The sequence below is a fragment of the Prinia subflava genome, chromosome Z, assembly GCF_021018805.1.
Source record: "Prinia subflava isolate CZ2003 ecotype Zambia chromosome Z, Cam_Psub_1.2, whole genome shotgun sequence".
Classification (NCBI taxonomy): domain Eukaryota; kingdom Metazoa; phylum Chordata; class Aves; order Passeriformes; family Cisticolidae; genus Prinia; species Prinia subflava.
In genome coordinates this window covers 40,541,193-40,565,790 of record NC_086283.1, presented here as the reverse complement: position 1 = coordinate 40,565,790, position 24,598 = coordinate 40,541,193, and the positions used below count along the sequence as shown (strand labels likewise).

At 39.0% G+C, this 24,598-nt stretch overlaps 1 protein-coding gene across 1 annotated transcript in view; it reads left to right on the top strand.

Moving 5' to 3' along the window:
* The window catches only part of CAMK4 (calcium/calmodulin dependent protein kinase IV), a 150,872-nt gene that overhangs the window by 89,377 nt on the left and 36,897 nt on the right, over nt 1–24,598 (top strand). The window contains exon 5 of the mRNA XM_063421991.1: nt 11,686–11,758. Coding sequence (XP_063278061.1) covers nt 11,686–11,758 — 73 coding nt within the window. The remainder of the gene's footprint in view (nt 1–11,685; nt 11,759–24,598) is intronic.

The following is a 24,598-nucleotide window of genomic DNA, read 5'->3' as shown; positions in this document are numbered from 1 at the left end:
TGGTAGAAGAACTGAAGACAAAAGACTTCATGGGATCCAGGACGGGGAGTTGCATTATTTGATGAAACCAGGATTTAATCTTCTGAAAGTTTCAAATCATAATCTATACTCAGTAGTGACTATGGGATTTGAACTGTCAGAGATTGATCTTTTCAAAAGATTGGATGCTTGATGAAATAGTTTGGACAGCTAGTACCAGCTGTCCGGCATGACTAGAAAAAAAGTCAGTCAGTAGAACTGCAGGGCCCCCTTGTGATGCTATAGATGAGCACCAATACTTTGGAGATCTGAACTCTGCATCCTCCTTTGCTCCACGTACAATAGAACTGGAAACTTTGTCAATACAGACCTCTGTGATTTGGAAAAAGACCCAACAAGCAATGAAACAAGAAACCATATTAAATTATTTTCAGCTCTTAAGCTATTAATATGGGTATTACTTGGACCTTAAACTAAAAATAATTAAACAGAAATATGCAGCCAAGACGTTTTGCACTAGTGACTCCAATTAAATATTACCTGTCTCCCTTTTCTAAGTTGGGCTGAAGGCTTAGCACTTGCATTGTGTTCCACAATGGCTGCCCTCTGAGTTTTAGGGAGGATAAATTTAGCTTTCTGCCTTAGGGCAGATTCCCCTCTCATGCTTAATCTTTTCAGTCCTTACATCTTTTCATCATGCATGAAGGAAATGTCCTGACTGACAGACCTCATGCATGCCTTTTTCTGTGCTTGTCTAATTCCCATCACAGGAGAGAGAAAATGACCCTGGAACACCTCCTCCTTAGCAGAGGAGCTGTGTCAGATGTGGAGGGAGAGCTGTGACCAGGTCTTGAGATCCACCCCATAGTTGCCCTCAAGGCGAGACCCTGTGTGGGCAAGCAGGACCCCAGTGTGGCCTGGGACCACCTCCAGGGTTTGGAATACCCTATGTGCCTATGGGTGGTAAACTACCATCCATACACAGACAGCAAAGCAACTTTTGTACTCTGGAGGAGATACTCTTACCCCTTTTCTAATCAGCTATCAGCAAATGACACAACTGGGCCTGTTACACAAGCAGTCTGCTCTCCTGGCTGCAAACATCTTCCTCCTTTTGTTACTCCTAAATCTTATAATATGCTGCTACTTTTTATATCAACGGTTTTATTGCTCCAGTTTTCTTTCATGCCAGATGTCCATTCTTCTTCTGAATAGTATTTGAGCTGCAGAAGAGTAAGTTCTTCCATGTAAACATCTCCCTCATCATGAAGATGATTTTATAAGTACCCAAGATCCAATTAGTCTTCTAGAATCCTATTAGCAGTGTTGATGTGCTGCTGGTTTCATCCCATTCTAACAGTTCTGGGTAATAAAATTATTCACTTCCTTCACCGTATTTAACATTACTGTCAAATAATCCACGTTATTGCTAAAATGAACTCTCATTATGACAATTTTTCAATTGTGTTACCTAAAGGGAGATAAATTCAAATTAATGCATCAGTTTGACACCTGAGTTAATACAGCTCAAATCAGATTTTGGCTGTATTTTTAAAAAGAAAAATGTTTCTCAGACTTTAAAAATCACACTGTAGGTCATACCCTACATACTACTCCAAATACAATAAATACAACTCCTCAAAACTGGAGAAGTTTGTGTAAATTAAAATGTTTGTTGCCAGTGTACATTATGATTTTTGCCAACCCAGTAAGCGAGGAGTGACAAAGAGCTTGTGGCAAAGAATGACAAAGAGAGTGGCAGACCAGTGGAGGTACTTACCAGGACAGAGAGAAAAATGCAGCAGGTCTAAGGTAACTAGAATTAAAGTTCTTTATGGGTGCTGCGTCTCCAGCCTGGTGCTGAGATATACTTCTGATATTTGCTTGGCCCTCCTCTTTCATTCCTGCATGTTTAAAACAGACAGGCATGGCTGAAGTGCATTTAAACTGGCAGTGTTTGACAGAGCCCCAAGGGATAATCTTCTGATAAGGCTCTGAGTGTTCCAGCAATGGGTCCCCAAAGCACAATCTGGTATCTTGTCTTTTATGGGCTACCTTTTGTTGAAGTTGTTTTTTTCAATTCAAATTTTATTCATATCAATTGTCTTTCAGCTGAATTACCAGTATCTCTCTTTTTCAAATATGAATTTCAGCAAAAAATCCAACTTTAACTTCTTTTTAGTCAGAATATCTGCAGATTGCTAAGAATACTTTTTGTTTTTTCCACTTAAGATAAAAATGTCAATCCATACATTTGTCTTGTTTTTACTTTGGCATCCTGACCACAGAATCTTCTGTTTCTTCTTTCATCTTATTATTAAGTGCACCGAACAATGTCTAAAAATAGAACTTAGAGCTGACAGTCTCTTGACTCACTTCCATTTCAACTTTCATATAATTTCCTCTGAACTCTAGGTTCACACTCATATCGTCTTCTTTTATATAGTACACATTAACAAAAATATTATTTGTTCTAAAGAACTTGCCTTTTTAAGAGGTGTAGGAATTATTGCTTCTTAAGGACAAAATATAGTGAAGCTTTCCCAGGCTTTAGGAACACTTTTTTTTAGTACTTTTGGAAATAAAAAATTGCAAAGGGATGTCAAAAACAGTCAAGGAATTAATCAGTTACTAAAATGAGAGGCTTTTATGAGCTAGTGTCAGAATAGCACCTTCTGTTTGTTTCAGTGCCCTGGTCTCATTATGTCATGGCAGTCTGTCTGTCTTCTGAACAGGGGTGGGAGAAGCCCTTTGGACTCCCTGCTTCATGAAACCATGATACAGATCCCACACTCAGGACTGGCAAAAATAAAAAGAGCTTGGGGACTTGACTACACCAACTATGCCTATTCTCTGAAGCTGGAATTCAAGACACAGAGTTCTGACAGAAGTACTCTTTAAAATCTTAGTAGTTCATTTGGTTTCTCTTGAATTTAACTTCAGTAATGATAAAACTGAGTAATTTCAGAACAGAAACATGTGCATTAATGCTCATTTGTAGTCTTTCAATGTAATTTGGTATTTTGTTCTCATACAGAGTTATAATAGTGAATTTACAGGGGGTTTTTTGGGGGTTTTTTGTTTGTTTGTTTGTTTTGGATGTTTTGTTGGTGTTGTTGGGTTTTTGTTTGGTTTTTTTTTTGTTTTGTTGTGGTTTTCTTGTTTGTTTTGTTTTGTTTTGTTTTTGTGTGTGTGTGTGGTCAATGCCTAATTTTCTATCACTCTGAAGCTGAGAAACTGAGAAAACCTTTTGTAAGTTGTACACATTAGTGCCTGTGAAGCTCTTTCGTTTATTAGGTATTTTTAATAAAGCAGGTTCTTGTGATTATAGGTCCTCTGACAGATCTATTCTGAGTTTTCTACCACAGCCTCAGCATTGTAATATAGATATACATTGTCTGTATGGCAGACAAACTAGAAGAGCTAAATTACCCTGTTAAATCAATTAGAAGGTTGATTAAAGCTTAGCTGAATTCCTTCATTATTAACAAATTTTAAGTTCTTATTTTATTGAAATGCAGAGAGGTTTTGACAACTGTTGCAATATATACACCTACAGCCTATATAACTGTGCTCTACACATATATGTACATACAGAAAGTCCCTGACTGACCCAAGTGCTACTGACGTGTTTTCTGTGCATTGCTTCAACACCTCTCCTGAAATTATAAAGTCACTTTATAGGACATGCGTACTTTGTGTGTACATTTCGGATTTAAGTGCTTTTTTGCTATGTACATTATGACAAGATTGTAAAGTGAAGTCAAAATGGTTTTAGTAAGAAGTACAGTTTTCTTAAATATTCAGAACAGTGAAATGCTTTTCCTAGGTGATAATTAAGGAGATTTTTTTTTAAATGAAAACCTGAAAAGCAAACATGTTTTAGGTAATGTACTTCTTGATTCAATGTTAACCTTTAGTCATGGTTGTAAGGAATGCGTCACACACCTGTGCACTGTAAGAGGTGCCAAGGCCACAAAAGAAGGTCTGGAAGAGGTGAACCTGAAACAATCCTGAACTGAATAATGATAGTGTGAATGCTCTTGGGAATTGTGACACAGAGAAACATAAGCACAATCTGAGTTATGCAGGCTGTGCCCATTCCCAGCATTTGATGGTCAGTTGCTAGGAAGTAGGTGATTTGCCAGAGTGAGCTCCAGGGCAACACGTTTAAAATGTCATGGCAACTAGAATTGGCTTGGTATGGAGGGGTGGAGTGAGGGGGCAGGTGGGTCACCTGAACTCAGGTAGGATCTTTCCCATCCTTGGGTATCCATGGTTTTGGCTTTTGTTTCTTAAACGCCTCTGCAGTCTTATGTGTAAGCTATTCCCAGGACTCTCCAGACTGATAATTACATTCAATGTCAATATTAGGAATTTTTTTTTCTGTAAATTTGGCTAGTATTTGTTTGCCTTGTCACTAGCAGGTGGAGAGAAGGTGATTATTCCTTAAAGCAAACTTTATAGCACACTCTCATGCAGCAGAGGATTGTGAAAGACTATCTTCTTTGCCCCTGCAATCTTTTGTTCCCCATTATGTTTTCTACATGTCAGTTACTTCCTATTGAATTTCCTCCAGGTTCCCACATCTTTCCCATATCATGGGGCACTTAGCTAGCCAGAGAAATCCAATTACAGCCTCAGCAGTAGTGGTCAGGGCAGCTTTATTCGTGCTTTAGTGCTGCTCTTTTCCCCTTCCCAGACTACTGCCTCTTCTGCAAGCTTTCAGGGATTCTTCTCTTTGCCCCCTCTCAGCAGGCAGGAGTTGTGACATGCTTCAGTAATTCCATTTGTTGCATTGCCTCACACAGCCAGTTACACAGAAACTTTTGAGAGGGAAGCTTCCAGCCAGTTCCTGAGCACTGTGGCTTCACAACCTCTAGAAGCAAAGACTACTATTTTTTAAAGTGTCTTCTGAGATCAAGGTCCTGAAAGGTGAACTTGTCTAATTCTGCGGCTGCTATAGTAATGCTGAGTTGGAAGAAGTTAAAGAAGGGGAAACAAATCCAAGTATGAGCTATAAGAAATATGTAATCTTTCTCTAAATTCTCCTGTATGCCACATTTATCAGAAAGTGTGTCTTGCTTAATAACAATGGAGGGGAAACAGTTTTCCTGAATGAATGCAGGGCTGAATTTCATTTCTAAACACAGTATTGAGGAAAAACTTCTAGTTTGTTTCACAGGGAGTCACATCCAAATCCAGGTCAGTATTTCGTTTTATCTTTTTTCAGATCAAGACAGGCAGTTTGAGTCATTAGAGACAGTTACAGCTAGTCTGCTCTGGAATATGGAAATGGATGTGGAGTAAGAGAGATTCTGAATCAGAGCTACTTTTAAAAATATTTATTATTCTTCAATTCTGTAGTATGGAAAATGCATACATATTTATGTGGGAAAGTTTTTTTTCAAACTAAACAGATGCATTAGAGCAACCAGGAATTACAATCACCTCAATAGAAACAAGAACCAACAGATCTGTGAATCATTCATTGAGAAAGTGTCCCTTGTGGAAACTATTTCATCACCAATGATGAACAACAATCACCATTCAATAGAGTGATGTCTTCCTCTTTTCCTGTTTCTGCTAGTAGTTTTTAATCTCACTTTAGCTTGTAGAAATCTTCTAATTTAATTTTAATTGAAGTATTTGCATAAGAATTGAGTAGCTTCAGAAAAAATCTCCATGACAACCAAAGCATTTTAGACAAATTAACATTTATTGTATAGAACCAAAAATTTTTTAAAATTGGTAGCACATACTGGCATTTGAGCAGAACTTTTATGTATCTTGGGCAGTTGTCTTGCCTGCACAAGCAGTACATGAAGTAGCATGACACAGTCCACAGCTAAGATGTGGTGCAAGGGTTTCAGGTAAAAGCCAGATAGAGGCAGAATGAAAATGACTCTTAAAAAACTGATGGCTTTTTTTAATGTCACAAAAGTTTTAAAGGATGGTCTGCAAAGCACATACAGACAGTGATTAAAGAAAGCAAAACAATATTGGGAACTGATAAGTATAATAATTTTTACTGTCTTAGATGGCCAAGTTGATTTAGCAGGACTTTGCAAGACATGATATGTTTCTAAATTCAGCTAATACTTGAAAGTTACCAACTCTACATTGTGGAGAAATAGTATTTTAGCAGCAACATTAAACAATTGCTAAATACTGCAAATTTTAGAGTAACTGTTTAGATTAATTAGCATAAAACTAAGTGCATTTGCTAATATGAGTTAAGGCAGGAAAGCAACAGCCTTTACCTGCTCACATTTCAGGCAAGACTGGAGGATGGGTAGAGCAGCCCACGTGGGAGGGAAGCAGAGAAGAAAAGCTAAGAATAGGAGAACTAGTGCATGTAAAGCATGGGGGAGGAAAAAGTAAGTTTGTTAAAGTGGTAAGATTTCAAATTTTCTTGATCAGTAGGAGTTGTGAGTACATGTTGAATTTAATAATGCAGGAATATTCATTGTACCAGTACCAATTTCAACACCAATGAAAAATAAAAGAGAGGCTTTGGTCTCAGGGTCAGTGGGCTCAACTGAAAGTTTCAAGCATTGCCACAATGAGAGTCCTAGAGTGGTTCTGTGGACGGAAGAAGGGTGGTCACTCTTCCACACACTCTTAGCTGAGAGCTGTCACTGTAACACCAGCAGCAAATGCTGACTGGGAATTTAAGGCACTGTCAACCTTGCACAAAGAGGTGTGTGCTATGAGTGACTAGCCCAGTCTAGCACCCTCTAGCATTCGATGAATCGTCTCCTAGCTCAAATCAGGTTCCTGGCCAATTTTGATTTCTTTTTCTACCACTGCAGCTGTGCAAGCTCTGTTTCTCTTGCTGGGCTTGAAAAGAGCTGGCCCCGTTTTGTTCCTCTCTGAAAAATCAAACCTCAAACCTAGTCCTTTTCTTCTCTGATGAACTGTTCTCTTGTTTGTTCTTGTAGCAGACTGATTATTTTCACTTGCCTGATGTGGTTGTCATTAATTCCCAGAAACATATTTTAGTCAAGTGTGAAAATGTATATAAATAATTTTAATACTCCTCTGAAAATTGATTCTAAAATGATGCATTGGGATTACCCATTTCTTTCTTTATTGATTTTCAAAGTTCCATGTGTTTAGCTTAGCAGGACTGTATTCTTCTATTTTTTCTTCTATGAGTAATAAAGTTTCTGCAGAGCAGATGTGGCCTCCACCTCCCTTCCTTTACTGAGATGGCCCACTGCTTTCCATGGCTTCACACAAATACAGTGAATTAAAGCCTAATATCAGGAAGAATGCCCTAAAAGGAGTAAAACCCATTACATGGTCTTTCCAAATTACCCTGTAGGCTGCAGGGGTATGGTGAATGCTGGTAAGAGTTTATGTAGCTGCAGATGTAAACTCTGATGAAGACATCCAACATGGAAATATTATTTAAAAAGTAGCAAGAGCTGCAATTCTGCAGTATGGAGGCTACACAACAAACCATCCACAAAACTAAAGAATTTATTCTGCAAGAGAATTTCCAATGCTCACAAGGAACAGAAATGCTGGAAAGGCCAGTTGGAATCTGGCAAGGATTACTGCAAATTAGGAAACACTTGAACGTATACACGTGTTTGGTGATGGAAGCGGCCAAATTATCAACTGGAGGAGAGTATGCATCCCCAGAAACACATTATTCCATTTCCACATATTTGCTGGGCAGTGTGATGCTAAGGGTGGTTTTGACCACTGATAAATGTTATAGCCCCGTTGCCTGGCAAGGCTCTTCCACCTCTGGGCAGCAACAGCAGCTGAGGGAGCGTGATAACACAGATTTCTGCGAGTGCCTGGGCCCTGCAGGCGGGCAGGGATGTGTCTCAGCACCATGGGACTGTGGCTGTTCCCAAAGGGCATCTCTATCTCTGCTGGCACCGGGAGAGCACAGAGAGTAGGGGCTCTGGGAAGTATTTCCCTGCTCCTCTATAAAGAAGGAGTTAGATTTGTCTCGAACATGATAACATGTGCTTGGAAAGCCAAGACTGAGTCAGATGGTGCTTTGGGAGAGCTCCGGCTTGCTGTCCATCTACTAGACATTCTGTTAAACGTATATCTTGACATACGAAAGTGTAAACAATTGGATCAGCATATTTCAATAAATGTGTATGCATAACCATGAGAAAGGGATCCTACACAAATTGTGTTGCATTTTTGCTCGGTCTAGAATGTCTTCATTCTGAAGGTGCATCTTAAATTTCCTGGATGTTCGCAGCACCAAATTAAGTGTTTTTCTAAGCATTTTTTCTGGTCTCAAACACTTCTGGATTCCCTGCTGCCTTCCTCACAGTTTTTCTCTCCAGCACTCTCTTGGCTTACCTTGCTCGTTCATTTGAATATCAAAGAGAATATTTAATTAGTTCCTTATTGGTGCTGTTCCTGTCTTTCTGTCCTCTCAGCAAAGGCTTAATCGTCCTTCACCCATGGTTTTGTCAAAGATCATCCTGTAAACTAGATGTAAATAGCTGGGGTTTGCTTCAATAATAGTGAAATAAGATATTCCTGCAGGTTTTCTCCCCATTACAGAAAAAAAGGCAATGAGTCATTGTAAATCTGCAGACTGAACTTGAAAAATGCTTTTACAGAAGACTCCTTGGTCTCAGATAGGAGTCTTGCTGGCACACCTACCATTTATCTTGTGTAAACTATCACAGGGAGGATGCGAAAAATAAATATGCAAATGATCCCCCAGCATTACTGTATGACCTAAACTACAGGATAATCTCCTTTCAATACTCCTCCTTACTGCCTAATAGCCAGGTTTTTCTTCTAAAGCAGAGTACCCTTAGAAATAAATGTTCATCTTTAGAAAGGGATATGACTCTTTTCATTTATTGATGTCATAGAATATTAAGTTTTCTATTTGCTAGATTATTATTGATTAAGAGCAAGTTTTCTATTCTCAATAAATCTGAATCCTGGACTTCTGGAAAATTGGAAAGTTAAGTCTATATGACATAATCTGTTATTGGCTTGCCAGTTCATGTTAGTCACATGTAGCATTAGCAGATGGGGCCAGTGCATTGAAATATTTCTACAGTTGTTTTTCTTGCTCTCCAGAAATATGGGCCCACACTTCATTATATTTATTTATTTTAAAATGTAAATTACAAGTGTAAATTTCATTGACAAGGTCTGTGTTTCTTCTGCTATGTGTTTAATATAAATAATGAGAGCAGCATGCTCTCATTGTTTCTATTAAATAATGTGAGTGTGCCTTACCAGCCTGTATTGTCTAAGTCAGTGTGGACTCAATCTTGAGATCAAGAGGGCAGTCTTGAGCATGTCCTTGATTTTTCCCTTGTTTCCAGTGGTCAGGTAATTAGCATTGGCTGGACGCCTACTCCTACAAAAGCTCCTCTTTTCTGTGATTTTGGTGAGTGGAGGAAAATAGAAAGCCTTACACAGCCCATATGAGTTTGTGGTTGTTTTTTTTTTTTTTTCCATTTCCCTGGTTTATGTATTTCATAAAGATAGAACTAAGACTGGGTTACCACCTTGAATAAATGGAATTTTTTCAGATTAAGGGAGAAATATAAATTGAATTGTAACTGCATTGCTTCATATTTCTCTGACCTTAGTCTGACATATGTTGGAAAATCAGAGTATCCTAAATACTCTTTAAGCCTTAGAATCTGCCTCAAGCATTTCTGAGGTCAGGTGCAAAGGGTTATCCTGCACCTGGTGGACTCAGGGCGTGGGGCAGAATGGATGTTACAGACAGGTACATCTACCTGAAACTAAATACTTCATTTAAATTAAAAAGGAGGAAGAAGCAAAGCCAGTGTATTTGGGGGAATGAATAACTAAGTAAGCATGACTGGGGCTCAGGTGTCACAAAGTAATCCAACAGAAGAGGATAATTCAGCCTGAAATGGCTAAGGAGTGACCTAGCCTTCAAGCAAAATGTAGCATTTAATTACATAATTTTTAGGGTTTTGTAACACCTTTCCTATACTTCAGTCTAAAAGCCTAATATAATGTCTCAGTGAGTAAGATTTGCTTTATTTTCCTTTTATGGTGCTAAGTTCCAGTAAAGCTCTCCCTAACAGTGTAAACAGATGACCAAAACAGAAGAAGGGCTGAAGGCACAAAAAAAGCAAAGGTGTTAAAGCAGTGCATGTGGCATGACAGCTAAAGGGTTGCTAAAAAACCCAAAGAACCCAACCAAATATGCTTCTAGAAGTAATCCCAAGCAATTATGCAGCAAAGAAATAATGATGAAATAGAAGAGCTGCTTGAGAAGGATTACTTGCTGCCACATGAATAGACTCAGTTCTCTGTGAACACAATGAGTGTAAAGTAATTGCAGCTGATTAGGAATATCCCTGTGTAGACTGCTTTCCATAGTGCCTCTGTTTCCATAGTTTGCCTCTGTTTCTGGTGGAGTGTTATCTTTGCATTATTTCTTACTTCTAATCACTTCATCCTCTAATGAGTATAAAGTAATGCTTTTCATATGTATGTCAATCACATCTTTCCTGTCAGTTTTGTGAAACTGTGAGGAGCTGCATTGATGGTAACTCAGCATAAATCTGTTATTTCAGTAAAAGGAAGTGATAAAAAGTGCTTGCAAAGCAGGAGCAGTGGGGAGAGAGGATAGCCTTCCTGCCAACAGCAGAGCCTTTTTATGGACTTCGGGACATAAAAAGCCTTTAAGTCTTTAAGGTCTTTCCAGTGACTTCAGACATTAAAGGTTCCTGGACTGCTTCATGGGGATTTTAGGTTACTGTTCTATAAAACCGGCTTGTCTGCTTGCAGAACATCATTTTATAAAATGTCTTTCAGGCATCACAGGTTCTGTTTCTAGACAACATCTGTCTAGGTTTTCTTAGGCCTTGAAAAATTAATACAGTAAAAATATCAAGACTTCAGATCAAAAAATCTGACCTTTAAGGTAATTCTCCGAGGGAGAATCATTGTAGTTCACAAATACTACAATCAGTTAAAAACATTAGTAAAAAGACTGTTCAGTGTCTTAAACAGAGTATTAAGATATCTTAATTATAGATCCTTCTTTCATTAACTGCTTGCATGTCATTGTGCAAATATTATTAACTGCTTGCATGTCATTCTGACTTCTGCTGACTCTCTAGAAAAAAGTAACTTTTCTGAAAGGAAAAAATAGCTTTAGTTGTAAAAAAATGTGTTTCTTTGCATATAATTTTCTACTGATGAGGGGAAAAAGTTGTTCAACCCATCACACTTGAGGGATAATTTGAAACTAGTAAACTTTTACACCAACTTTTTCTCTTGAATAATTCAGATCTGTGTATGCATAGCATAGTGGTTTAGTTTTATATCTTACTATCTGTCTAACTAACTAACTAACTGGGGAGGAGGGGCTTAAGTTAAATATAAAAGTGAAAAATCATCTCCTTGATAGTTTTGTCTTTCAGTAATTCAGATTCCTTGAGTGTCAGATAGTTTCAAAAACTTTGCACTGAATGTGTACATATATTATGAGCATCTTATCCAGTTGATATTTTATCTCCCCTCTTTCATTTAACTGGAAAGGAAAGGTAACTTAAATTGCAAATGGGTTGTTTCCCAGTCTCGTCAGGACACTCCACTGTCCTGGTCACATTTAAATTTGATTGCTTGCTATCTCATTTTTGAAAATAAGCACCTACCTTCACTGCTTGTTCACCTTAATGCTTAATTGTATTGCTTTTTTTCCTGTAGGATTGTGGAGAAGGGGTACTACAGTGAACGAGATGCTGCTGATGCTGTCAGACAAATCCTGGAAGCGGTTTCTGTAAGTATTCTCTGGCACCTCATGCTCAGCACCTGATCTGGCATCCATGGTGGCTCAAAAAATACTTGTGTGTGAAAGAGTCAGGGTGCACAAGTTTCCTCCTTCAATTCATCTCATATTGATAATTTTTAAGGTAATCAGTGACACTGAAGAATTGCACTTCAATCAGAATGACAGTACTGTTGAGAGAGAGCAGAATAATAATTGTCTGTAGCTGGTGCAGTTTCTAATACACATTCTTCCTCTGTGTGTTTTGTGTTTTTCAAACTTTGGAATTTTTTAGACAACACTTTCACATTCTATCACGTAGAGAAAGGTATACAGATTCTTGAGGAAGGCTCCTAGTGTCTACATACAATATTTCTGTATGTTTTCTGGGCTTCTAAGTCACTTGTAGCTCTTCCATCTGATTCCACACCAGATGTTCTCCATACCAGCAATCAGATGCTGGGGAGGCACTTAAGAAATTAACTTGTCCAATTTCCAGTGTATGTGTTAGTTCTGTTCACTTCCAGTACAGAAGAGAGCGGACATGTTTGACAAGGGAAAAAGAAAGGGCCATCTGTGGAGTTTCAGCGTCAAAGGAGCTGTCCTCAGAAAAGGACTGGTGTAGGGTTTGGTTTATAATTGTATGAGGGGTTTAATTTTGTAAATAAGAAGTATGTTTTGGATGGTGTGTCTGACCATTAGAGCTTAGGCCAAATGAGCTAATCAGACTTTTAGAGACAGGATGAGAGTCAAGAGAATTGATTTCGATATTTGGGGGGTTGGCATTCAAAAAAAATGTACAAGACATAAAGATTGTGCAGAGGTTTCCTTCTTTTTTCCTATACAGTCATTGCATTAGTTCTTGCTGGAGATAGAGACAAAGGATGTATTTTAGCTTTTGCCATCAGCAACAAGGTGAACTTAATTGAGATGTAATTGTCACAGGTTTCTGAAACTTCAAACACGGCAAATGTATTACATTATCAATATATACTTAGCAAAGCCTAAAAAGACACATGATAAAAAAAGGATAAGAATTGGGAACAAACTTGGAGCTCAGTTGTGTAGAAAATGAAGTCAAAATACACAGAAGAGAATGGCAGGGATGCCTAGGTATTACAACACAGGATAAAGACTTGCCTAAATTGGCAAAATTTAGGAATAATCTATGTCCAAAGAAAAATCCTATGCTTGATTGAAGATACTGAAGAACATTGACTTCCTCTCTTTAGAAGATTTTGCAAAGGATTTTTGTTTCAACAGAAGAGGCATTTGTCCCTTCATATTTCTTCCCATTCACTGATGAATCCACTGATGATGAGTGTTTTCCATCCTCCCTCTGGCAGCAGAGAGTGGCTTTTCTGAGTCCTGGCATAAGTGTTTTTATCCATATGGAGGAAGTTAAGAAACAGCCATTGTTCTGACATATGTCTACCCACCAAGCCCTGCTTTTCTGATGGGGAGAGAAGGGAAAATGTAAAATTCTTCTGACAAGTGCTCTGTATGTTTGCTTGAAAGTGGAATTTCAGAAGCTTACAGGTTTAGACCAGATTCAGTGAGTCTTTAACTACGTGCTTGTTGCTGAAGACCAATGCTTGATACTGTAAGACAAGGAATTTTTGCTAAGGATTATGATGTATTGTATTCCCGAGAGTGTGGTCCACTTTCACCATTCCCCTTTTTACAGGCTCATAGCCTCTTGAAACAGTGTAAATGCTACTTCAGTACTGGTTATATTAGACCGCAGAATAAAGAGATTCTAGCAGTATTTCGAAAATTAACTTCCATAATAAAACGTGCCTCACGTGCACAATAAACCCTGTATATTAAGGCACAGTGTCCGACATAAAGGAGGAATGAAATAAGGGGAGAATCTATTATTGGCTTGCATTGTATCTCACAATACCGTGAAGGCGGGTAAGGACTGATGATTGGATCGATATCATGATGTGTTTTGCAGATCAATTACATTCATTCTTACCTGAACTGGGAGTATTGCCACAGGCATGGCAAACTACTTAATGACTCTACTAAGAAATAACACCAGTCCACCCTACAGCATTGTTGCTAGGTTTTTATTAAATAAAAAATAATTTCTATTTGATCTAGTCTAGGCACAAAATGTTTCTTTCTTCAAGATTTGTTTGTGAAGCTGGAAGGTGAATCCTCTTGGGTGGTTTAACACGTCATGCGCAGAGATGACTCCATTAAAACTGGGAAATTGTCTTGGCCTTTTCTTCCATTTGGTGGCAACATTTTAACAGAGGCTTCATCAGTGCCCTGAGTGACTGTTCTGCCACACTGCTCTTAAGAACAGATAAGCAAGTCGGTAAACTGTCAAGTTATGTAAGAAACCAATTGAAGTGCTGCCCCTGCCTGGGAGACAAATTTGTGTTGCATTTGTGCTGCAAACGTCTCTGAAGCAATGTTTAGTAAAGGTTCCATACACAGGATAATCTGCTTAGAGAATGAAGGCATTCTTAACGAGTATGTTCATATTTTGAAAACTTAAATGTGATTGCTTTTCATGTTTGTTGTAAACAGATTTTAAGGTATTTTTTATTGTTATTGATGTACTTAAATTGAGGGGAGGGTTACAAAGCAGTATTTATGATTACACTAACCTGATTTATCAGTACCTTGCTTCAGCATTATTTTTTCAAAAACATTTTTGAGGTCTGTTTTCAGCCGAGTACAAGGTTCCTCTTGCAGCACATATATTGGAGAAGAATTACAGATGAAAGAGCCTAGCAATGCTGTCATCAGCAATGAGGAAATGAGAGTATTGTATTTGCTATTATCACTAACACAGGAAATGGAGCAAGCAGATTTACTATATTGCAGTTAATGCTCAGTGCAGCAAGAAGTCAGCGTCATATTTGGCTAATTGTTACAATTTGATATTATGCCTTCATCTAAGTAAACTGTCCTCTTGCTTTGGAAACACTTCACTACTATTAATTTTGGAAAATATTTGGAAGTAACAATGAAAGTGACTAATTAGCACTTATTTTAACTCTCAGCACACCACAAACACAATGGCAAATGATGCTCTTTTTGGGTTAGTAACTGGTACTTAGTCCAAGAGAAACACATTTGCTGCAAAATTGCTGTCTAAGAACTGACTAAGGACTCAAGGATCTGACCTTTTCCCAATTCATCTCAGGGAGATTGGATATATTCCTGCAACTTCATTTATAAGCTGGATTGTTGAGAATATTGTGTGAAGAGAGGGCTGATCCCATCCAAAGGCAGTGTCTATATGCCTGATTCACTGATTCATGAGGCATTGTTTGGTGATGGTCTGGCCATCTCCTTTAGAGGGGCAACAGCATAGGAAACCAACTCTGTGAAAATCTGAGTCTTGTCTTTAGACAGCCATACATCGCTCTTCCCCATGTTAGCCAGCATAATATTACCAATTAATAAGCACGAGCAAAGGAAAAAGACTGCATTTGCTGACACAACCGGCAAAAACCCCTGGCTGGCCCCTCGGTCCGGCCAACGCCAGGGACAGCCACCCCTGACCACCTTGGAACTTGGGTGGTAGTTTGGAGAGGGCTGCTTCTGACCCCCACAGCTCCACGCGTGTCGGTGCCGAGAACCAGGGTAAGAGAGCAGGGAGGAGCCATCTGTATGCATCTGAAGGAGATTTATTCCTTGACACACTCGGACACAGCAGACAGAAGACAGAGCTGCACAGAGCCCTACCCTGGCTCTTAAGTGGAGGTGAAACAAGGGGCAGGTACAATACATCAACCAACTGGGGATAAGCAGGGGAGGAGCTCAAGGAGGGACTTACAAAACAGGGACCAATGGGAGAACACAGGGGAGGGTACAGCTCGAACCACCCAATGGGGCATCGAACAGCACAGAACTCTCCAGAACTAGGGGAAGGGATAAACCTAGATTGACAACCAAATAGGTGGGGTAACAGGCAGGGGATTGGTTCAAGGGAGGATTGGCACGGAACATTCTGGAAAGAGGGGTAGACTTTGGCGCAGATTGACATCTAGGTAGGTAGGTTCAGGGTGTGATGGGCAATAGGGAAAGGCAAGAGAAACTTGGGATAAACTAACCACTTGGGGGAAAGCTGGGGCTAACCATCCAAAGACAACAAAAAGTATATAATAAAAAAAACCACACCACCAAGTTTAAACTGATAATACTCATTTTATTAAAATAATGTTATTGCATGCATTTTGCAAACTGAAATGCAAGGATAGGGCATTAAAGTAGCTGTTCCTGTGGGTCACACTGTATGCACTGCATCTCCAAAAAGTGCATGTTGTTATATGAGCTTGACAGGGCTCTGAAGGCTTCTGAGTTGGAGAAGCTCCTAAAGTATCCTGAGATCCTCGCATATTGTGTAGAATCAGTAAAAGATTAGCAGCTGGATGCTACAGAAAACGTAAAGAAAAAATGATGAAGACTGAGGAGGTATCTGGAATTGCCCTAGAGGAAATACCAAAGTAGAAAACCACCCCACTGTGCCTGAAAAGACAGAGGAGAATTGTTTACTGACGCTGCAGGAGTGCCCCCAGTAACTGCTGCCCTTCACACAAACTGTGCAGCCTTGATAAGGTGATAGTGGTGTGGACACTTACGGCAGCATTTCATTAAGGACTGAAAGTCATCTGGTTAAATGTTTCATTGAAATAGAAGCACCTTTATGGAAGTCACTGTTTTATCCCCAAAAAGGTTTACTGAAACATAAGGTTTACTGAAACCTTTTATCTAGACCTCCAAGACTGTTTTTCTGTTTGCTAAGCCAACTGTGCCTGTAGGACTAAGCAAGGACAGGTCTTTCTCCTTGTGTCTTGCTGTTCATGCATCAGTAATGATGGTAAGGAATAAAGACACATTGATTTCAGGAGTAAATTACAAGGGAACCGGTAAAAAGAAAGAGAATTGCCAAAAAATTACTCAGTAGTATTATTACAGCATTATGCAATTTTGCATCTCCAATTTTATAGTACTGGACTGACTAAGATAGCAGCCTCTCAGCAGAACAACTGTTTGGAAAATTGCATTTTTTTCATTAGGTAGTATGGAAACTTACCAGAATGCCCATGCCTATGATTTGAAAAAACAGTAAGAGAATTTCTTCCCTTTTTGGGGAAGATTCCTGACATGCCAAGGAGTTGTCATAAACTAAGATTGACTGACACTGATCCCTCTTAAATAGGCTGCTTAAAAATTTATCAGTCATTGTTTCCATTTGGTGGCTCCATTTCTGTGGCCCTGATATTATGAGTTAATCAAGACTCCTCATTTAATCTCTCAGGATCCTGAACTGATCCCGAACCGAAATGTCAGCAGCTGTGGATATTTTGGAATTTGTAATGAATCTGGTTTTCTCCTTTTTCGTTTAGTATTTCCTGATGATTTTTATGTCTCTGAGTGACTGGTTTACATGACATTATCACACTTATTTGCTGGCATATGAGGAATGCTTTCTGAAGCCTTTTACCTCCACTTTTATTGTTTCTACCAACAAATCAAGGGAGTGCCTAGACTTTAAATTTCACACACTCCTTCTTTTCAATTGAGCTTTACACAGACTTCCACGTTGGAAGAGCCAAACGCTGGCAGAGGTGAATATTGAATCCAATGTTTTCAACAACCAGCACCACCCCATACTTACCATTTCGTTAGATTTGACTGCATGATTTTACTTTGTGAGCTAGAAATAATGAGATCAGGTATTTATAAGAAACAGGGTGTCTCCTGTATTCAGGTAGTGCGGGATCAGGGCTTTTTTCAGGAGCCATGTTAGATAGTGCCTGAATGAAGCACACAGTCAATGCTAGTTTGATTTCTGACATTGACAAATTTGACTGTTTGGTGAATAGTGCTGGATGTGAGGATTTTGTAGTATTTTCTGACACAAGTTATTGTGCGATAGTAAGGATGGGCAGAACCTGGAGCATTAACAAACAGCATATTTCATTAGTGAAATGTGCTTTTCCAAATACTCTTCTCAGATGAGTCCATCTGATAAGCAGCAATAGGAGAAAGTCAGCAATGCTGTCTGTGAGGAAATAAACATATGAATATTTTATTTCTTGTGTTTTAAAGTTGCTTTGTTTTACAATTGTGGTTTCCTGTCCATAAAATACTATTGTATTTTGTAATTATTATCATAATTTATGGCAATAAAATATGATAATCCTGAGTTATGCTTTAGTGAGCAAAATCTAACAACTGTAGAGCTAGGTATAATAAATTATCAGGGCTGCAAACTGGTCTTTTTTCTTTCATCTGACTGTGCCTGCTTCACTGGGGTTCTTTTATCTTTCTGTGTGACACAATGATGGATTTTTTATAAGGAACTTAGACAGGCATGCAATAAAATCTGTTAAAATTATGTCCTTCATTTTACAATCAAGATTTAATCTAAAATTTCATAAAGATTCAATAATATATGGTATATATGGAACATTGTTGCCAACAAAAAATTCAACATGGTTTTCTGTGCAGATACAACCACCCTGAAATAAGTTTCTGCTTGTGGCTGTTTGGAAGGATGAATAATTGAAAAACTCAGAAAAGAAAAATTTAATAGCTCCATGTCTCTCATAAATAAGAGTTCTTTCTTCCTGAGAGGGTGCTTCATTAAAGTGTCTTTAGTCAGAGCACCACATGAGCATTCAGATGTATATGGAATGAGCGTCTTGTCTTGTACCATTTTCCTTGATGACAGGACTAAAAAGATCTCTTCTGCTGGCTGCTAAATTTTTTCCACCTAGTGAGAAAGATGATTGGTAATGTGTTAGTTTCTTGTAAAATGTATTTGAAATTATTCAGTAGTCTGAGAAATTATTAGTTAGAGGGAGCAGACTGACTCCATACATCTTCTTCCTAAAGAAAGAAAGGGTAGAAGGCAAAAAGAATGCAGCAAATGTCCTGAAGATGAGATCTGTGCAATCAGGGTTTACCTCCCATATTTTATTCATATCAACCCTAGTTTTTGTTTCTGAGACCCTCCCTCTGACTTTATTTCTCATTGGAAATCCAAAGTAGGGAGGATCAACAAGCAAGCAAGTGCTGGTTTACCACTGCAGGCGTACAAGGTACCACAGGGTGCCTCAGTTCCCTGGCTAGTGAGAGCTGAGAACTGCTTGGTGCAAAGCCACCTTGTCCTCAGAGAGGGTCTTCCACCTTTCAGTGGCTGCTTCTTCTTCAGGTTTACAGGGCTCCCACCATCATGTGCAGAGCACATGCTCCTTCCTGCCCTGCTCCTGCCAGTGCAGATGCTGGTGCAGAGGTGCACAGGCCAGGGTCTGCCAGCATCTTTGTTTCCTGTGCAGGGACTGATGGAGGAGCAGTTCCCCTTCAATGATGGGTGCTTTCCACAACTCCCATCCTCCAAATGGTGCAGTATGGTAGTGCCATTTACTCTGTGCCTAGATTTGGTATATTTAGTTTGTAAATTAAGTATTCTGCTGTTCACATGCCTATTTGTAGATCAAACAGATAAACTTAAGCCATTTTTTATACGAACAACATAGTTTCAGACAAAATACTCTTAACAAATCAGAAGTTATCTCACTATTTTGAAGAATTCATTTTTTCTGTGAAAACATAAGTCCTTGCAATAATTTTGAATGTGTGGTTGTCTAGAAGGACAAACCTGTCAAAAATTAAATTAATAAATCCACAAATAAAATTAGAAGCTTCAGTCTCTAGTATGCTTTGAATTCTCTAATCAGATAGCATGAAAAAGAAATCCAGTAACATGTAGAGAAACCAACTCAAAGACAAAATCTGATATACTTTGCTTTTAAATACCTGTGTGGTCATTGAAATTTGCAGCAAGGATAAGATCCAGTATGTTGCTTAAATATAAAATAACCATTTCCAGCCCTACATGTTTTTGCATTTGTTTCCATGTGAGACTGCAGGATGACTCCTGTGCTGGGTTGTCACTAGTGTTGTCAATGGAGGTGTTCCAGCTGTCACTTTCCTAAGTTTAATTTCAAAGTAGGGGTCTTTGAAGGATCCTCTGTTTAGTCAGGTACAGACCTTCTCCCTTTCCAGACTTGCTACATTTTCTCCATCTCTGCTGAGCAAGCACCAGACTGAAGCAATTACGTCTGAGCAGATGTTTGAGCATGTGTTTCAGGAATGCACAGAAGATTTTTATAGTTGCATCTTGGTGATAATGAAGAATTAACTGTTTAAATAACATAATAGAAGGTTACTTCCCACAGTATTGGATAAGATAAGCAGAAGAGTGATATAGTTGGGTTAACAATGCTGCAAGAGGACTGGCTGGAAAATAGAAAATTGAAATAACCAGCAAAGTATGTCTATTTTGCAGGTCTTTTGGAGGTCTGTTGCAGATAACCCAGTAATATGAGTTCAGGATCACACACTGGGACTGTTCCATGGTGCACCTGTACTCTGTGGCTCACATCACACCTCAGGCTTTGGAGGTGATGGGCAGCAGTCTGGCACTGGCCGGATGGCCTCTACTCCCATGTCCCTATTACCACATAGATGTGCAAGACAAGTCCTGGGCTGCACAGCTCCCCATGCTCCACCCTGTGCCAGATTCCCAAAAAACAAATGCCAGAGCTGGTTGGATTTAGATCTGTAACTCAGATGACACTCTCTTCCCCAGAAAATATTTAATGTGTTGAAAGCAAAGGTTCATGAAATGCTGTCACTCTTAGGGTTTGATGTACTCAATATGATGTTACACAGAATGGGCATGTGGGTCTACGAGTAAATTATTCATCCCTTACTATAGTACTATTACCTTACTATAGTACTATTTTACTTTCTGTTCTTCCTGGACTTTATTTTCCATTACCTTTTCTCTTGGTTGTTTCTTAGAATTGTTTGCTTTCTGCATGAAATACAGACCAGTGTATCTAAATAATGAAAAGTCATGGACCAGTTCATAGCTTTCTATCAGTTTTCAATTTGATCAATATGCTTAAAGTCACAGAGCTGATGCCTGTCATCTGGGCAAAGACGATTAAATTATTTAATATGGTGTCTTGGTTCAGAAAGACAGGTGTCTGCTAAGGAAGGCAGGAACCTTCCTTGAAATGGGAAATGTAACCCTCCTCCCTCCAAATTATTATAATTTTTTAATTAGGGGGCTCTCACACAAAGATATGGGAATAGCAATAACAATTCTTTACTAGGAAAATTAAAATAAAAATGCAGTAGTACAAAAAAACCCACCCCACTGACAGAGTTAGAATACAACCTGACATGTTGTTAGTGTTGGTAGTAGTCTAATTAAATGGTGGCTGCAGTCCTCCTGGAGTGACAGATGTGGTTCTGTTGAAGCAATGATCCTAAAGAAGGGTGCAGTTTCCCTCTGAAGGTCCAGTGGTGGTGTAGATGGGTTCAGTCTTCCTCCAAGAATCCAGTGGAAACTAGCTGCTGTAGTGTTCTAAATTTCAGATTTTTATCCAGGTAGGAATGTTTGGCCCCTCCCCTGGGTGGAGCATCTCCCAGTGGGATGATGTAATTTTATCAGTCATGCAGTGAGACTCAATGGCCCATTAACAGAAGATATTTCCCTGAAGGGAGGATGGGTCATGGAAGAGATAAAGAACTCTGCCCCACCTGGATTAACAGCTGGCCTGTTAACAGAAGATCCCCCCCAAAGTTATGAGGGATGGGTCATGGAAGAGATAAAGAACTGCCCTAGATTGTAATGGAATACATACATTCAGTTACATCTTGCACTGAAACCTCAGACATGGAAAGGCACAGCTAACCAAAAGAAAAGAAGTAATTCACTAGGCTGTTGTTTTCAAACACTAACAATCTACCTTCAAGGTCTGAGTTTTGTTTCAGATCAGAGCTGTGTCCAATGTGTTGTAGACTTGGCAAGGGTCTTTGGCTGAAATTCTTTCATGCAACTTTGGACATATAAGAAGGAATGACACCAGAAAAATAAGGTTGGTCATTAGGCTTCCCTGTTGGACGTCCCACTGGTTACCACAACAAACCCCTTCAGCACAGCCCTTCCTTAAAGATTATCTGAGATGATCACAGCCCCTATAAAAATTCTCATCTGCAACGAGAAGTGCTGAAAAGAGCCTGGCAACCCTTCAAACACGAGACCTTTAAGAGCTCACAAGAATCTACTCATCAAAAATGTTGAATGAAAAGCACTGTGTACCCAGCAGGGTGTGTGCCCCTTCCAGCAGAGGCTGCAGACATGTTCATCACTGGCCTTCTTGACTCTGCTTCGTATTCATACTGGAGCATGATCTTGGTTTGTTACCACTGCAGCACTCAGGGGGAGTCCACAGTTTTTTAGATTTTAGATTAGAAAAAGTAGTTTGTATTTTGTCAGTATTCAGAGCTCTAGGTTCCACGTGGAGAAGGAGGTTGTCTTCCAGAGGGACAGGGAGATAGAATTCTTCACTAGTTTTTTGGAGGGTGTGAGAGACCACAGGAACCTTCTAGTGACAGATGCATTCATGCTTTTGGGTTGATCAATAAATGCAAAAGAATGATGGGTTGGAGGCCATAAATCCTCTCCAGTTCTTAAATGTCTGATCCCTTCCTCACAATGCCCAGCACAGAAATGTGTCTGTGATGTTGGGAAGTCAAGAATCCAGCTCTGAGCAACCCCTGGATGCAAAGTTTTCTGCAAAAACAAAATTGAATGTAGCTTTATGCCTGTTGTCCTTCCCTTCCCATGCAAGCATAGGCCCCTAAGGTTATTTGTAATTGCACAGCAACTAATCACATGAGATTTGAGAATAAGCTGTAGCATCTGGCATGCTATAATTTCTTCATCTTCTATCAGTTTTGATTTACTCTGAATTTCAAACCTAAATGTGTAAAATTTCTTTCAAATAAAAAAAGAGTGAAATTTTCAAGTAAGATTTGTGCAATATTTAACAATGGAGGTAATTGTACATAACATTTCATGATAATTAGATTAAAGGACTGCTGTTTCTGTAATGTCATGGACATATGAGACCTTATCATAATGGGCAGCTGATTCCTCTAAGTAACGATTTAGTAATGTGCAGTGACTAAGTATGTCAGAGAATGTGGTACAATAGTTCTGAAATCCTCTTTTCTTAATATCTGTGCCAGGATAACATCATTTACTTCCTTCCCAACTTAGGGGGAAGGACACATTTTGTAAAAAAAAATTTTGCATTTCTTTACTGATTTGCATGGATTTTATTCAGTTTCAGGAGGCTCAGTCCCTGGTTGACTTCTGGCCCTGTTGATAATTGCTTTGAATAAAGAATCTCACTCCTGAGAACTATTTAAGTGTCCAGTTCCAACCACAGAAGTTTTAAAGAGTTGGTTTCTTTAATTAAAGTAGTAAACATGATAGGCTCTACATTTAGGCAGAAAGGTATTTCTGAGTGCCATTGCACTTCCATTCAGAAGCATCTTTGTATTTCAACCATTTGGAAAGTCACTTTGAACTTGGCATGGACATTCATCCTTGTGATCTGTCATAAATCTTCCTTTGCTGTGTTTCTTCTGCATTTTGCTTTAATTTTGGAGGGGTGTCTAAGCAGGGAAACATGGCTAACAAACAATAGTTAAGCATTCGTTCTAATAGATTGTCTGATCAGTTGAACAGGTGGATTATCTGCAGATATTGTTGATATCACTGGTGGGCTTGTTCTGTTCTTGAGGAATCAACACTAACTTTGAAAGTAAATAACTTAGGTTTAATTAACTTAGAAAACTCTTTAATGTGATTTAGCAGTGTAGCTGTGGTTTGTATTTCAAACAAGTCTGCTCTGACCAAAGTATTCTGCATGTAAAATAAATGCAGCCAACTAAAATAGAATTTTAGAAATAAATATTTAAAACATTACTTGTTTGGCTTTTATTAAGCTTCCTTACTTGATTTCAACATAAAGAGGAATAGACTGTTGGAAAAACAGTGTGATGTGAGACATAACATGGACACACTGGAATAATCCAGCATCAAATCTGGGTAAAAAAAGCTGAGGCTATGCTGGGTTACAATTTCTGAGGCTGGAAAATACACCACTCTACAAAAAGGCTATGCACACCCTGGTTCCAAAAATGAAGTGTCACTAAGCAGATGTTCCACAACATCCCACTGCCCTGTTCTGGGTCTGACTGGGGTGGCTTTGCCCTCTGGAAGGAGGGTTCAGGTACTGGGAACAGCAGCCATGCATGCTGCCTAGCTTGGGGCAAAGAGGGTTGCTTGGAGCCTCAGTTGTGCCTTGTTGATTGTTGGAAAATGAGAGGAGAAAGCCGTGTATTTCTGCCTTCAGCCACTGTTGCAATAGCAGTTTTTAATCCAGGATTTGCCTTGAGAAGAAGGAGTTCTCAAAGCAAAGGAAATGGTGTCTTCAGATGTGAAAATGGTGTCTTCAGATGGAAAAAAATGAATAGTGGTCTTCAGCCATTTACAAACATACAATTTTCTTGGTTGCCAAAATGAAAGTCTCTTTTTGGTAATTGTTTTTTTAGGTTTTTAGGGTTCCAAATTTTTGTCATTTCTCTTGAAAAAAAGTGGCTTGTCTTGAGGAAAGGACTGAGATGTCACAGATTCACATATTTAAATGTTCATTACAGAAAAGTATATTCAGTCTCTAAGATGTGTAATGTAAAGCTTCAGTATCAAGATTTCTCTCAATACCTCCGAGGGTCCAGCCAGCAGAGCAATGGCTTAATAAAATAGCGAGACGGCTTCTTAGGATATGCTTTGTAAAATAAAGGTTTTAATAACAGCAAAAATAATAAACATTACAAAATGAAAAGAGATAAGCTGAGCACAGTGTACCAAGCACAGTTACACAGGCTAAGGCACTCCCAAAAAGCCTCGTGCACCCTCTGTGCAGGCCCTTTAGTACTTGATGGTCT